The sequence below is a fragment of the Aquila chrysaetos genome, chromosome 14 (assembly GCF_900496995.4).
Source record: "Aquila chrysaetos chrysaetos chromosome 14, bAquChr1.4, whole genome shotgun sequence".
NCBI lineage: Eukaryota > Metazoa > Chordata > Aves > Accipitriformes > Accipitridae > Aquila > Aquila chrysaetos.
Genome location: NC_044017.1, coordinates 6,890,808 through 6,906,160, shown reverse-complemented (window position 1 = coordinate 6,906,160; position 15,353 = coordinate 6,890,808). Strand labels below are relative to the sequence as shown.

Sequence of the window (15,353 nt, the reverse complement as noted above, 5' to 3'; positions counted from 1 at the left end):
AATAACTAGCTTTAGATGCAAAATCACCTCCTGGCTGGTGAACAAGGACATTTACTGCAGCATAAAGAAAAAAACATAACGCTTCCTTGATCATGCTGATTAGTATCTGGTATCAAACGCTAGTTCACAAGAACAAGGGTGGTAAAATCTGGCGAATATGCATATATCTATCTGTGTTCACTGTGCCACCTGTCATAAGCACCCCTGTGCTATATGAGGAGCTGCATTTTGAATTCCAGAGAGTAAGACAACAGCCCGTGATAAAAAAAAAAAGGAAATTTAGCCGCCTCCTGTTTTCCTAGACATTAAGACTACAAGTAAGAAGACAACAGGGTGTTGGCTACTGTTGGGAAAGGAGATTGTTGCTCAGATCCTGTGGTGGTGTAAAGAATTAGAAACTTTGAATTGCCAGGTAGACATTATGCTTCATGTTTCATTTTACACATCATCTTTCCATGCTGCTTTTACAGGGGAAAAGAGTTACAAACCTGAGATCACAGAAAATGAAAGCTAGGCTTTCTCCTGAGAGAGGCATTACACCAAGGTCACTTGTGGTTATTACACTCCCCAGATATCACTTTGCTACCATGATTAATTTACAGTGACACAAGGATGCCAAATGAAGGTCGCCAACTCACGCGTAATCACGGGGTAACAGAGTCATCCATTTGGTGTTCTGGAAGGGTGCACTTGGCTCGTTGCTGATCCTGTACGAAGAATGGTTTTAATCAGGTCACATCAGGTAGAAACCAAGTGCTGTGGAAATGGGAAAATATTTATTAGGTGGATGAACCTCTTTTTTTTGAAAAATCCACATTAAAAAAAATAATAATAGCTACTTCAGACAAAGTGCCTTTTAGAGAGATGCCCAGCAGGACTTTCCCATCACATGTGTATTCACAAAAGAACTTGAACAGAATTTTATGTTTAAAGAATTAATGTCTTCTGCCAGATGTGCAGACAGATTTTTTCAGGATATTTAGGATCTAAAAAACATCATCAAGACCAAACTTTAAAACTTTAGCTCCTTCTCTATATGCAGATAAATTCTTAACAACAGCTGATAACATCTTCACTAATAGATGGTCTCCAGAAATTAAGGAATTTTCCCAAGAATGATGGAATTCAGGCTTTAGGACTTAAACCAAATCCAAGGTATTAGCCCTTGAATAAGTGACTTTTACTGAAGTGAGAACAGTAACCAAATCTGCAACCATTCCGGTGGTCAGGAGAAGAACCTTGAATTGCTCCAACCAACTCGTTTCAACCAAACCATGTGAGAGATTGTGCTCAGGCACTATCATTCTGGTGCTCATGCTCACCAGGACGATAGACTTATTAATATGTCTTAGCTCTGGAAGACTGTAGTCTGTGGAAGAGATGAGACCTGCATTCCTTTCTATGAAGAACCTATCAATCCTCCAAGTACAATGAAGAAGAAATAGAATTATATATGAAACAAACAGTAATTATAAACAGAAAAAAAAAAAAAAGAGAAATGTTAAGGCATAAAAGGAAAAATGAACACTAATGTTCAATGTCTAGCTAAAAACTACAAGGTATTTCACCAAAGCGAACACAGGATAGAGTCTCAGCTGGCCTGAAATTTTTGTCTTCTGCCACATGTATTGGGAGTGCCTACTCCCCCAGCAGAGAGCCTTTAATTCCTGGTGAAATTCAGGTGGGAAGAAAGACTTACCACATCAGTGCCTGCCCCAGGAAAGCTGCTCATCGCTGACCAGCAAGGCTTGCAATGAGAATGAGTTGAATGTCCTTTACCTGGAGGTAGGCAAAGATAACCGTTTAGCACCACTAGTGAAAGTGTGAATAAACCACTTCTCGGGACTTGCGAAAACTGCCTATTCTTAATTGATGTCTCTATTTTTGCATCTTCTTCCTTCCAACAAAATGGCAGATGAGGTATTTTCTCCCTCTCTTTCTATCTCCTCGAGCTTTTCTCCAAGATGGAGAAAAAAAAATGAACTGAAAATATCCTATGGGGATTACCTCCTGAGCAAACAAAATCAGATGAGGTGATCTAGTTAGCCAAACAAGCCAATTTTCCACTGCACTTATCTTTCTGAACCAGATGTGACTGCCTACCCCCAGCCCAGCCTGAGTAAGCCTGTGCTGTATTTTGTACTCTATTGCCTACAACTCTGTGCACCTGGAAAAACTCCAGTACTGCCTAGGTGGGATGCTCCAGTCGTACTGTAAGCAGCTGCTGCAGCAGCAAAATATGGAGAATGCTGCCCTTTAAGGCAGATGTCTCTTAAAAACCAGAAGATTCCTCCTTTTTTTGGGTTTTTTTTGTTTAGTTTTTTTCATAGCTACAGCCTTTATATAAATGACCTGAAGGATTCATCAGTCATTTTTAGACTTGAAAAGGAAGCAGACACCCTGGAACATTAACTGGATATTAAAAAAAAAAAAAAAAAAGTGGTTTTAAATAGGCTTTGTGGTACTTGGCTATGATGTGCCAAAAGACATCTTTGTTGTGTCTGCTGAGACAAGCAAGAACTGTAGAAAGGCTAAGAGGAACAGAAAGCATTAATATTTTAGAAAACAATGTAAATTACAGTAAAATTCTGACATAGCTGAGCAAGGAGCAAACAGCAGAAAACAAACAATGTTGTTCAGCTTCTCTATACTCAAAGGGCTAAGAAAGCTGATTTTTTTTTTTTGCTAGGAGGATGCAAAGAACAGACACTGATTCAGGCTGGCACTTCTCTTCTTTTCATTTATAATGGGCATACAGTTCTTGTAATGGCCAGGCCTACAAAGAGATCATTAACGAGAGCAGAAGCAGCAGCAAAGCTTAAAATTCACAGGGGTGTCTCCACTTACAGAACTGCAGCAAAAGCAGCTGTGTTCAACAACTTTGCGCAGCCAGCAACAAATCTTCTGTCAAAAAGTGGTCCCAAGACATGGCTTCCAATTCGGCGCGACTTAACCCTACCCCACACACATCAAAATGCTTTTGTCAGAACATGTGCCGGGCTGCCTCTCAGAGGCTGTCACTCACGAAACACCTTGGGCTGCGTGTTCCCCTATCTGTACCAGTCCTTTAAACAAAGGAAAACAATTCAAAGATATTTACATTCAAGATAGGCTTTTCTGCACTTTTTTTCCCCCCTGAGGAAGCAGGTGAACTAGTTCAGTAATGAGGGCAGAATCCAGCTTCACATTCAGACATGTAAATTCATGCACTTAATATAGATGCCTGGGGGTGAGACAATAAGGAGTCATTTGTGTTACCCAAGTGCGAGTAGTGTCATTTGTGACTCTCCGGCGTGTCTGAGGTATGACCCAGGACGCTACCTCCCATCTGGACCAGAGGCTGGGCTAGAACTGCTCGAGCATTTTAAAAATCACCAATGTTAAGGTGCTTGAAGAGAGCCCCAACATCCTGTCAGTGTAGTTAATGAGGCAGTTTTCCACTGCCTAAACGCACTTATCTGCTGCTACGTGAGATGGTCTAAATAGTCAAGACACCTTCATGGAGCTGGCAAATAAGGCACTGGACCTATGGGACATTCAAACCCTACTGGAGTGACAGCAGGACACCAAGCAGCACACGTCCTGGAGGCTGAAGTGGCACTCAACGCTCAATTCAGCGGTCTAAAGAAAGACACCTAATATAACTTTAGATGCCCCAGATGTCCAAGACCTCCCCCACAAGCCTGTAGGTATGATGCAGAAAGCCACACCTTTCAGGGCTAGTAAGGAGAAGAGGAGGAATAAGCAAGAGCATTCAAATGGCACCAGATGTCTGTCTGTGCAACTAAATCCCAGCAGATGAAATCTAATGAACTAGTCATTTAGCCAAAGGCATGTGGGACTCCAACAGCTGTCCCCGCTCCACTGACGAATAAACTCCTGAGTAGTTTTGACGAGATCTTGTGTTGACTAGATCTGGCAAGAGTGGGACTCTGCTCATATGCAGACACTTGCATTTAGACATACAGGTTTGGGTATCTGTATAAACCTAAAGATGAATCTTCAGCCTCTCTAATTCTTTTGCTCTTATGCCCTAAATGCCGAGAGGCTCATTCGCCTGGGAATTTAAGTATCTACGTAACATTTAGGCAATCATAAGGTCATGGGTTTCTTGTGACCCACATCCAGTATGGGTCCCTTACACATCTAGGTGAGGTGCACTGGCCCAGTTCTCCTGAGAGGTTAAGCCCTGCCATGCCAGGAATGCTTTGGGGATGACCAGCTCCTGAGGCAGATAATGCAGGGATAATGCAGGATGTGTGACAGTTTGACTGAATCACTGCCTGCAACTGAATGGGCTGGCTCAAAGTTGGATGGTCTTCAGAAGGACATCAGATCCACGCTGATCACAGTGCAGAATATGAACCTTGATAAAACACACCAGAGCACTCTCTAATTGCTTTAAGTCTCCAAACTAACTCATATTGTCTCCATATAAAAAGCTCACTAAGAAGTCAGTACATTCTTCTTTATTATTGCCGATAAGACGAGATGAAATCAAATATAAATCAGTCAAAGAAAGCCTGTGAACTGCCGTTCAGAGCTAGCCATAGCTTCTCATGGATGGCTTGCAATAAAGAGCAGCTAACCCTTCATAAACAAGGAAAGCAATCCACATGAATGCTCAGTGATTTCAAATCACCTCTAGCTGCTAACAGCTATGGCCATTGTCATGGACAAGACACTGGGCAAGATGGACATCCTCTCTGAGCCAGCAGGGCAATTCTTACCTTCTCACTTTTTTTAATCAACTGCACCTTGAAATCGCTGATTTACTTCTAGGCTGAGTAATCTATCTACAGCAGCCATTTCATTTGTAGAGACGTGTGACAGATGGAGGTGCTGTTCCTTTGCAGCCCAGAGCTTCCCTGCGTGCCAAGGTCTCTGTCCTGCTTCCTCCAGGCAGCTCTGCAGAATTATTTCCAATTTCTATCTTTGGTGATTCATAACACTGCGGTCTGCAGTCCTCCGTACTAGAGGGGGTGCTTCTGTATTCTCACTGTAGTTAAGCCTGTACCACAGGAGTCTGGATGGGATCCCTACAGCATAGTTATTTCTCATTATGGTCCTAGTGAAACAACAGGACGTGCAGTTTGAGGCTGGGTATTTTTGGCAGTCATGTTTTGTTCTTATATGTTCACACTCCCCCAGGATTGTTCTCATGTAAGCTTTCAAAGGCCACTGATGACAAATGAGTCTCATCTTGCAAAGCAAGGACCTGTTACGATGAGACTAAACCCTTCCCTGGTGCAGCAAAGCAGTCATCATTTTGTGAACCTCCAGAAGCAATACAAAACTTATTTTCCCTTAACCATGACTTCAGCAGAGAAAGTCTTTTCTTCTCCCTCACTTTCACATTTATTTTTAGGGGATATATTTATTTTCCAGACCAATATGAACATAACACTGGCACCAACACCAAATTTGAATATTGATAGGGAATCGGGCTGGCACAAGTGACAGTGAAGTGAAATACTCTTAAACTATATTTGGTACCGGGCATCATGAAAGTTTGCCATTAGTAAGCTACACTGTGCTATCATTACCAGCTAAGCACACACCCACACGAGGAGTCCCGCAAACATCAGTAGGATAGCCTGGTATGCAGACTAATTACAAAATATATTGTATCCTGATAAAGAACGTGAACAAAGGGTAGATCTGCCCCAAATCCCTTGCAGTCTAAATATGATACAAAGATAGTAGGTAAATAAAGACAGACAAGAGAGGACAGGGAAGCAGTGATAAACTATTTTCTCAGGATACCATGCTAGCACAGAGAAATAATGTCAGCCCTTTATCAGCCTAGCAGCTGTAAAATGCGTAGATAATTTTTAACAGAGATTCAAAGCAGGAAAAAAGGTGGCTTTGTAGATGCCTATAAGGAGAGTTTCCTGAGGACAAAGAGCAGCAGGGAACAAAGTGAAGAGATGATGAAGACTTTTACCGTAGGATGATTGGAGGCATGGGCTGATTTTTGTAGGGGAGAGATACCTGCAAAAGCACACTTGCTGCCTGTGAGCAGCCTAAGATTGCATTTGCCAAGATCAGAGAAGGGAATGCTGCAGTAATCAAGAAATGATAAGCTAAGAGCCTGAACAAAAAATTCATATATGTGGATGGGTAGGAAATGCCATACCTTAAATATGTTATGCACAAAGCACGTGGAAGATGCAAGTATAGCCTGTTGATAAGGAATAAGGACCAAATCAAAGAGAATACTGGAGTCTGGTAAACTCACAATGCTGTTTATGGGACTGAATGTTGGATAGGCTGGAGGTGTTGTTCACGGTGGTCAAAAAAGGGACGCAAGGAAGAACTAGAGAAGAAAATTAAGGGTTTACTTTAAACAAGGAGAGCCATAATGCCTCAAGATAGCCTTCTAAATTATCTCAGAACAACAAATATGCTATATATAACAAAGGAGTTCATATTTTTTAAGCAGAAATAAATAAAAACAGAAGAATGCACTGTTAGATGCTTAATTTAGTGTGCAACCATTCCTATCAGTAGAGGATCTGAACATGCAGTGACTTACTGCTGGCTGGTGAACCTCTTCCATAGTTCACAGAGCCAGTGCACTTGCTGGGAAGTATGTGGAGAATTAGGAGGTTGGAGAGCTTAAATTCTTTCTGCTCTCCACGCAGCTGAGCTACTAAAAAGATCCTTTAGAGTCTGTAAAATTAAAAACCATATTTTTGAAATGGTTTCACTGGAGCTGTTTAAGAACCGTGTAATCATTATCAGTATCAAATTGCTTAGCACAGCACTTACTGTACAGTCTTTGATTTCTGAAACTTATTGCATTTTAAACTAATCATTCATCCCTATATAGATACTTGCCTGAGATTATGAACGATGGCTTGACCAACCAGATCAACAATCCAGAAGTAGATGTGGACATCACAAGGCCAGACACCTTTATTCGACAACAAATCATGGCCTTACGTGTCATGACTAACAAACTGAAGAATGCATATAATGGAAATGATGTCAACTTCCAGGATACAAGTAAGAAACCATTAACTGTCATTAAATAAGTATATTTTTGGAACACATTTATAAATCGGTTCCATTGCAATGGCTTTCTTTGATCTTTGTGCTGCTGACAACATAAAAAAAAAAGTGTTTTTCCTGTCCCGTGAAATACCAGTTATATATTTGTTTCTTTTGCTTCTCTTGCTTTTCTTCATGTCAAATGCATCAAGACACTGAGGGCTTTCCATAACGCCAGCAGTCCACTCCTTTTTCTGAAGAGCATTTAAGCACCTAATTAAATCACAGTGGCTTTCATTTGTATGCTTTACTGAATGAAAGTTAGCACCACCAGCACTTTCCCGTTCCCAAGGTGATGAATTCATCCCCTCTGGGGTGCCGGGTGGAACGGGAACAGAGAAAAGGGATGAACCCTGTAACCCGCGGCCTTCATGTTGTTTTCCTTGCTCCTTTGTGCCAGGTGATGAAACCAGCGGCTCGGGCAGTGGAAGCGGCTGTACGGATGACATCTGTCCCACCGAGTTTGATTTCATCACCACCGAAGCACCACCGGTCGACTCCGACAGGAGGGAGGTGGAGGCTTCAGCCACACAGCCTGGCTGGTCACTGCAGACATTGCTCGTCGTCTTCATCAGTCTTGTACTGCAGAGACAGTGGAGATAATCCTGGATCTGGTCAGAGAAACTGTGTTTTAGCTAGAGAAACAGCCAACTTTCTTCTTTTCTTATACTCTTGGACAATGGACCATGCCACAAACACTTGCAGTTTTCTACAAGAAGAGAGCAGTACTGCAACCTGCTTCCCTTTTTTGTTTTCCCAAAGAGTACCAGGTGCCAGACTGAACTGCTTCCTGCTTTTTTCAGATATCTCTGAAGATGATATCCACTCTTGAGAGAATTCTTTCTCAAACCTTTATTACAGGAGACTTTCTGAGCTTCATTTCCTTTTATGCTGCAAAAGTAAAAAAGGATCTTACAGTGGGTGTTTTTCCCTAACGAGAAAAAAGAGGGGGGAAGAAACCAAGAAAACAGTTTTCTTTCTGAATCAGGCCTGACTCAAGGCTGCTGCATTTCAACAGACTATCAACAAAACAAAAAAAAAAAAAAAAAAAAGACAAGAAAGGAACAAAAAAAATGCAACCGTTCTTCACTGACAGCCAGGTTTCCTTTAGGAACTTTTGTAGGATGATTCAGGTCATCAGAATGATCATTGTTATATGGAGGAAGTCTGGATTTTTATTCCAACACAAAAGTATGTCTCAACGGTGAATGCACTCCATCTGCCAACCACATCAGATTGGTATGAAGGTAGAGAAGCTGAAAAATAAGTTTATCTTTTAGTATGATAGTAACTCCACTAGCTTCAGAATATCATGTAACAGTTGTTTAGGATTTAAATCTTAATGCCCAGTAAAAAATTGAGTAGTAGCACGATTTCACCTAGATTCTTTTAGTATTTATCCATGTTATACAATTGGCACAGTTTTCCACTTAGCTCACCATCGGCCGTGGTGGTAATGCTAAACAACGCTCCTGACAAATCTTCCCTCAAGGGTTCAGACAGAAAATAATCTCTTGTGATATAATCTCTTTCCTTTTGTCACTGTTCTGACATTGATTAGGACTTTCTGCTACCATGTTCATTATCCTACCAAGACGGCAATTCTCTAACGGACTAACAGCAACCGGATCAATAGTGCGTTTCACACCTACCTACATCTTTCATATCAGTTAATTTCAGTGTCACAAGGATTTCTTCTACAAAATTTCAGAACAAACAAATATATAGTACTGACATGGAGATTTCTTTCACTTTTTTAGTCTTAGTATGATCATCTATTTTTATATATATGAATATATATAAATCACAGATTTTAACTTCTTAATTACAAGCTCAGGGTTGACACTTCTTTGTAAGAAAAAAAATGTTTGGTCAACCAGCTCTTCTTTTTTTGTGCTGCTCTGAAAAGCAACCCTTTAATGACTGGTGAGCACGAAAATGAAAGAAGAGAATTTTTTACATATCCAGTTGTCCATTTCTTAACAGGTTTGCAGGGTGGGGGAGAAAACCTCTCTCATATATGTGTATTTGTGGGGGGCATGTGAGTTTGTGTGAGAGGCCTAGAGAAGGACACGGATGTTATTTGTGATGGCAGTTGTACTCTCAGATTCTTCAAGGATACATTGCTCTAATAATCATTGCCTAAATGACCATGGTCCTGGAAAGAGTTTCCCTTATTTGCATCGGGTCGTAAGACCCAAGATGCAAACTGTTTCAATCCTGGACAAAAGAGTGTCAACAATTAGACATCAAAACCTTCCCTCTTCCATCAGCCACAGACAAAGGGCTTCTGGGACAATTCTGCACGGTGTTGAAATGATTCGCCAGAAATTCATTTCCTGATTCTTACGGTGACTCTGGAAATGGTATAGACAAATTGTGGTAACACTGCAAAGCCAGCCAACCACATTACAATTTAACAGCAGAGCAGGTAGATCATATCCATTGCCATCTCTTTTTCTTGTCAAATTATAATTAGCTATCGATTTAGGCATGAAATTAAAGTAGAAAACACACAGCACGTTAGGATAAAGTATACTTAAGCACTTTTACCGAAAAGCATTTACAAACTATCTATAAACTATGTCTAATAACGAAAAGCATAGGTTTTGAGCCACTTGTATTCCATTCTTTTTTTTCCCATTTGTTTGTTTACTTCAAAGTATAATGATCTATTCTTCTGGGCCCAGCCTAGTGTGCAGGAGCCGCTGGTGAGGTGTTCGGGTCTCCCCTGTCTTACACCGGCCGTAGCCGTGCTTCCTGCTCCTCTGCCGGTTCCCTCTAGAGCAGATCTTTGTCTCATTCAGCATTTAATGTCTTCAGGAAGTTAAACAGCGGAGTGTAAGCCAATTCTCAGAGGCTTTTTTGCTGGCCCTGGTGCAGCAGGTACCAAGAAGAGGACCTTTTCTTTCAATTTTTTTCCTGAACTTACACATGCAGCTTTCTACAAGGAGAGCCCCTTAAAATTCTCCCCTGGTCATCCCTTTCTACCCATATACACACCCTTTCTACACTTCTCCTCCTCAGCAACTTTGCTTCAGGACAAGTTGAGTGTCATTTTGATTTATCCCATTCTGTGTTTATTCAGTGGTAACTGATGCTATTTCCATCTGATTACTCTGGGTCTGGAAGCTTATTGACAGGTAACGAAGTCCAAGCCCTCTGAGGCAAGTCCTCTGTTGGACCTGCTCCACACTGCTGGTTGAGGAGCTGATGGACTCTTTGTGTTGGCCTTGGCCCACGTTTAGGTGATCTGATGACTGTTTTCAGCTGGTGCAGCCAAACTGGGTGTCCAGGGTGCTCTCAGCTATTTGTAGACCTCCATGGACTCGTGGGCAAGGAGTAAGAGGGATCCGTAAGAACTAGGGCGTTTGCTGAAGTCTGTTCTGCCTCGGGGAGCTTGCAGGAGGGGCCCTGCTCTGCTTGGACTGGATCTTACAAACTGCCAGTGAAACAACAAACCAGAATGATCTTTGCCGAAATGTGATTGTCTCATGGCAGTTCTGCCAGAAATTTATTTCTTCCCTGTTATTTCTCCACTTACTTTGCTATTATGCATGGTGATATCTTGTCAGGAGATGGAGATGCCTTTGTATTAGGTATACATTTCTTTAATAGTCCCTAAAGGTTGAATACTCTGTTCATACATTGCATCTTTCTGAGATTAAGAGAGCTATTAAATCTACAGAGCAAATGAAACTGGGAATGAAGGAAAGAAAAGAAAGAGCATTCGTGTTCGTAAATGTGAGAATCTACATAATTTCCAATGTTTCTATTTGCACATCCTTTACATCCAATAACTCTTCTTCTAATGTAATTTTTTGGTGTGCCGCAATTTAAATATTTGTCTTCTGTTAGTTAGTGGCTGGTAAAGTAAGAAATGATAAAGACGACAATTACCTGTTCAAGAAAGAGGACCTAGGTCCTAAGGAAAAATCCTTTGATTGTGTAAACCCTCGATGCTGTGCAGTCCAGAAGTTCTTGACATTTTACGTTCTTCTAAAGTGGAGGCTATTAAAAAATTAGGTGCAGTTAATAACATAACCAATGCTGTAAAGCCCTGTCAGGTTTTCTGTTTTAATATTAATTAAATTGCTTTTGCATCATCCCCAAATTTTAGTGTTCTGTGTACTGCAGATTTTTCTACTGATGACTCAGTACACACTACTGTAATTGCAGTGCAGACTACCTGAACCCTGGCTAAACTTAGGCGTTTCAAAAAAGACAGTCAGAAAGAATTGGAAAAAGAAAATAGAGATTTTCTGCTAAAGAGGAAGAGCAGAGGAACCTGTGCCTCGGGGTTCTGGTAAGGGCTGATCTGTCCCAATTCCCTAAGAGGCATCGCAGAGCTCTCTCCATGGAAAGCTCCCAAAATCTGACTCTCAGCCATACAAATCATCCCTGTTCTGTGGGATTTTTAGGAATGATGATTCCCACAGATGTGTGAACCCGTTTGAGCTGCTTCCATGCAAAATGGCTGTAAGCTACAGCTCTTCTTGGGAGGTGGACTGTGCATACAGCATCTCAGCAGGCAGCAGTTGCCTTCAGTTTACTAACCGACTCTGAATCATTATCAAATGTAACTATACTTACTGAGACTTTTATTACTTCAACATGAAAAATAAATCACAGCACTGATGCAAGTTGTGGGGTTTGGGTTTTGGTTTTTTTTTTAATTTACTTCCAAACTTAATCCATTAAAACTGAATACAGAAAATTTTAGAATTATTCTGCTGGGAAAATCAGGTTTCTACAGATTTCAGTATGGAAACAAATTTCTGGACAGACTTCAGGTATTAAGAAGAAATTCACATTTCAAAGACCACAAAGCTATATTTACTATATTAACCCATAAATGTTCAAACCTGCTAGATGAGAATGAGTAGAGTGAACAACAGTGGAATGTTACCTAGAATTGCAAAAACCATAAGTTCAAAGGCAAATTCAACAGTCAAAGTCTAAGTCTTAGCTATGGGGCTGAGAATACATTGTCAAAACATAATAGACACAGCAATACCTACTTCCAAGAAAATTAGGGCAGGTGATGCACTGAACAGGGCAATGTTTCCATTACAGCTACTCACGTGGACTGTGAGGATCATATTAATGTGTAATTATGACCCTTTTTTGATAAAACAATGATAAAGACCAGAGTACCATGGTAATAGGGTACATGAAAGATAAACATGTGATAGGAATCATTTTCTCATCCGTTAAACAGCATAGGAGACCTAATGGAGAACCAAGAACTTTGATATTTAAAATAAAATTCTAGCATCAGGCAAGAGAGATGGTCTCAAATTAATTGTCAGAACATTTTCCAACAGTCTATCCTATTCAGATCTGCTAATATAACCAAACAATCACTTCAGGGTAATTTGCCAACATAACATGAAGTGTTCACTTACAGTACTTGCTACTTTTTCTACTAAACTGACTACATAGTTTAAAATTCTGATTGTGCATCATATGTGGTCGTATAACAAACCAGTGCATTGCACCTGTGTGAAATCCTGTTCCCGTGACAAAACAAATGAGAACTTTGTCATTAACAAGGCTTTTGACTATAATCAGGGAGAAAAAACTAAGTCTATTTTTCTGGAAGCTGTTCATATTTGATTTCTTTCTGAATCTCAAACAGCAACATTGTCCATAAAAGAGGTGACATTAGCATCCTTACCCATATGTTTCCAAACTTTACTCCAAAGCAGTCACAGTCTCTGCCTGGCTTCCCCACAGCCGATGTCTCCAGACTGTCCAGAAATTGAAGAAAGTCACAATGGTTTGTCCATAGCTTAAAGTCTAACACAGTTAAATCAAACAATTTCAAGAAAATTGGTCAGTATTTCAATCAGCTCTCATTTCACCTTTATTTTTAATTACGTAGCGTTGATACTTAACAGTGTAACATGCATGAAAGGCTTTTGTCTCATGGTGCACTGGAAAAAAGATTTCTTCTTCCTTTTCCTCCTTTATTCTGGCACCAAGAAATCTGTGAGGCTTAATACGTTAAGCACTAGGCAGCATCTGGTTTGTTTATTAAACTCAGAACAGCTGCATTACCAAAGAAGTTGTCTTTTTTCTTGAGAGGCAATAGGGAAAGGGAGTATCCATTCATCACTAGCAAAAAAAGAGGTACAGAATGGCAACTATTTATCTTAGATATAGTGGGGTACCATCTGTCAGTATCTCTGAAGACCTTTTAAAGCCAAATTTCCAGGGAAGACAAATCTACTTCCTCTAAAATAGAAATCAGTGTGATTTTTGTTCCTTGAAAAAAATACAAAGTATATGGCTTTCAGTTCTAAGTGTTGGGGAAGTTGGAAAGAAATTTACTTTCTTCAAAGTGAGAGGCTAGCCATTTAAACAGTTCTGCTGCTGTCAACTCCTGGAGCTGCTTTTATACCTCTCCAGGGCTCTGCTGAGCTCCCACGCAGACTGCCTGAAGCAAGGAGCATCCCAGGCGTGCAAGTTGTCCCTGCCGACGGTGGAGTTTGTTCTTCCAAGATGGTTAGAAAGACAACTGAGGAATGAGCGAGGGGAGCAGTGACTTCACGGTGAGAACCAGCATATATATATGTATGACCATGGGGGATTAACAATAGAATCACGCGAGGGACAGCTGGTGCTCCTCACAGCTATCCAGCTCTTCCTTTCCACCTACTGTTGGTGAACTTTCTGTGCAATCTAATTATAACCACCCACTCACGGACAGAGCAGAGGCCCAAATATTGTTCCGCGAGTCAGTGGCGTCCTGTAGTCTGCTGCAAGGTTTCTCTCTCTTCTTAGTTTCCAGGTACGTTGGCTAATTCTGTATCTTTCAGTGCGTGAGGAAGAGCTTACTACCTAAAACAGATTTCTGTGTCTCAGTAGGCCTTTTTTCCTAACAATATACCTTATCGAGGCATGAAAGTCCTTCACATCTCACAAAAATGACTTGATTCCACTATGCGCCTAGTGAGTTTTCTTCTCAAGCCTGAGGACATCACTCACGGGGGCTTTGGAGAAAGCCCAAACTCCAGTCATTCAGCCAAGGCTTTGCAGAGGTCTCCCACGTTCCATTAAATACCCCAGACACCAGGTTACAGGTGGGCTGTGCTCTTTCTCCCCCCTCCTCTCCTCAGTCCTCACCTCAAAGTATCATCCTGGGCCTGAAAAATCTTTCAAAATGAATGTTTCATCAAAGCTAGTGTGTTCCAGAAAAAAAAAAAAAAAAGTCCTTTTTGGCAAATCCATGTTTTCTGATGATAAACATTTCTAACTAAAGCTTCCTGTCCGGCTCTCCTCCTCCTGTGTGCCACACGTCCCACCTGTCTTTGAGCCACCAGTGTCCCTATGGCCATTTTCTTAACCAGGCTGAACTGTCTTTTCAGTCTCCCTTCCCCAGATCTCTGTGCCTTTGGTAGCACTTATTGCTTCTCTTTTCAGACAGAGGATGTAGCAACAAAGAGATTTGGCCCACTTATTTGGGGTTTTTTTCAGGCTTTATCGGACCCCACCTTTAGCTTTTAGTCTCCATTCTAAACATGCTCTGCTGGGTGTATGTTCTTGATCATCTGACATAAATGCTGATGAGTCTTTTTTCAATCATCTAGTGTATAATTAGAGCTTATAGACTACATTTTGGCTCATTCATTCAGTTGTGGCAAAATTCTGTTTCTTCCTTGTAACTATAGCATACAGTTTCTGGTTTGTTATCGTCTGCTGTGCTGATGAGCCAGCAAGGGCAATGGCAAAGAATTTGTGCATTTTCTATAGCAAGATTAACTGAACGGGTAACAACATCAGGAAGCAATTCATATCAGTTCTGTAAGTGATTGTTTTGAGGTTTGGCGTTGGATTTTTTTTTTTTCCTTTTATTTTATTTTAACATTCTGGGCTTCATTTGATTTACTTTCATGTTGGCTATGTGTATATTATGATATATGCATGTAACATAACTACAGATTAACTATTTCAGTCTTTAGATAACACAGACCAACTTTAAGTAGTCGGTCAATCTTAGTTTCCTTGTACAAGCTAAAGAGTGATGATCACTCTTAAAAAATCTGCCCAAAGAGAAGTCGGAGGAGTTCAGATTTCAGCTTTGTGCTATTAGTTGAGTTTGAGGCTGCAAGAATATTTTGTAAATAATCTTTGAATATGTGTGTGTACTTGGGGGGGGGAGAAAGGAGCACTTGCATCTCCAAAATATTCTGAAGTTTCTTTTCAACTTTTACCTAATCTGAACACAAATTTACAAACGAAGAATTTGCATTCAGATGTTCAGAGATGTCGAACGACATGAATTGATGAAC

The 15,353-nt window shown here is 40.7% G+C and overlaps 1 protein-coding gene across 1 annotated transcript in view; it reads left to right on the top strand.

The window, feature by feature from the left end:
- Positions 1–8,767, top strand: part of GPC6 (glypican 6) — a 777,565-nt gene extending 768,798 nt beyond the window's left edge. The window contains 2 exon segments of the mRNA XM_041128712.1: positions 6,836–7,011; positions 7,457–8,767. Coding sequence (XP_040984646.1) covers positions 6,836–7,011; positions 7,457–7,659 — 379 coding nt within the window. The 3' untranslated portion in view covers positions 7,660–8,767.
- The last annotated feature ends 6,586 nt before the right edge of the window (positions 8,768–15,353 follow it).